Source organism: Plectropomus leopardus, unplaced genomic scaffold (assembly GCF_008729295.1).
Source record: "Plectropomus leopardus isolate mb unplaced genomic scaffold, YSFRI_Pleo_2.0 unplaced_scaffold22100, whole genome shotgun sequence".
Classification (NCBI taxonomy): Eukaryota; Metazoa; Chordata; class Actinopteri; order Perciformes; family Serranidae; genus Plectropomus; species Plectropomus leopardus.
The window spans coordinates 1-1,283 of record NW_024623939.1 but is presented as its reverse complement, the minus strand read 5'-3'; the positions used below and the strand labels follow the sequence as shown (position 1 = coordinate 1,283).

Below are 1,283 nucleotides of genomic sequence, written 5' to 3'. Positions count from 1 at the left end.
CTTTTTGTCATTGGGAACCTCCCTACAAAAATAATTATGACAACCATCAACACCCTCTTTCCCTTTCTCTTACAGAGTCTTCAAAGCCGTCCAGGTAAGCCCAGTGTCCGGGGAAGGCGTCGTGCTGTGTGTTCGTCCCGCCTGTGGAGGGCAGCGTGGGGATGAGGACTGACTGCAGCGGGATGAGGATCTGGCTGAAGGTCGGCTCCTCCACCAAACGTTTGAGTTGCTTGAAGTGAACGCTCATGCTGAGGGTGGTGCTGTTACCATCCACCTGAAAGACACAGTTACACATCTATGTATGTATTTCTAACTTTATATATTGTGTTCCTCTTTTACTGCAAGCATTCAACAGATGTTTATTTGATCTAATCTAATCTTGTTACTGATAAAATGTGTTGATCCATTTTCATTCTCAAGGATTTTATAGTGAGTGTTTGAAGTATTGTATGCAAGGAACTATATTTTTATGTTGTGACTCCACACTCCATTGAAACTGACTATAAAACAACATGCATTTATAAAATGAATAGAACCTTACACGTCAATATAAACTCATGCTGTATTATTTAACAATGAACTTACACTTATATGCATTTTGACGTCTTTCATATTCAGTATTATTACACATTTACCACCTAGAGAGTGTGACACATATTGTTCATCTAAAAAATATTTAAAGTCATAACTAAAAGACAATCTGAAGTGTGAATGGTTTTCATGTTTTATGTATTGTTGTCCATGTTTTAAACACGTTAATGTGCAGATGTATGCACAGTAGTGCTGTTCCCATTTCAATGCATTTCATGTTTTTTTGGTTGTCATCACACCTTCCCAGGGACTAGAGTCGAAAAATTTCAAATCAAATTGCCTAAATTGTCAGAAATGTTTTTTGATGTGCACTGTCAATCTAAACTGTATGCATAAATAAATAAAGCTTAAGATGAAAATTAATAACCTCAAATTTTGAGGTTATGAATAAAAAACAAAACAGTTTAGATGGCACTTCATAAGGCAAAGATTACTGTAGTTTGCAATTAAAAAAATTAGTATATTTTCATGTAATATATAAAATTCTGTGTGTGTGTGTGTGTGTGTGTGTGTGTGTGTGTGTGTGTGTGTACCGGCTTGTTGCAGAGCTCCAGCAGCTTGTCAGTCAGCCTGGTGGCGTCTCCGATGAATTTCTCCAGAGACGGTTTGAGGCTTATTGCTTTCTTAAGGATCTGATTACATCGGTTCATTCGCATGGGGTAGGAAGACTGAAAAATTTGATGTGATATTTT

The 1,283-nt window shown here is 37.2% G+C and overlaps 1 protein-coding gene across 1 annotated transcript; it reads right to left on the bottom strand.

Moving 5' to 3' along the window:
* Positions 1–73: 73 nt before the first annotated feature.
* On the bottom strand, positions 74–1,249 carry LOC121965878 (serine/threonine-protein kinase atr-like; the record flags this gene model as incomplete). Its single annotated transcript, XM_042515994.1, has 2 exons — positions 1,125–1,249; positions 74–274 (listed from the first exon to the last, which is right to left on the bottom strand). Coding segments are annotated over exons 1-2 (324 nt in total), but the record flags the coding sequence as incomplete, so codon positions are not given.
* Between the last annotated feature and the right edge of the window lie 34 nt (positions 1,250–1,283).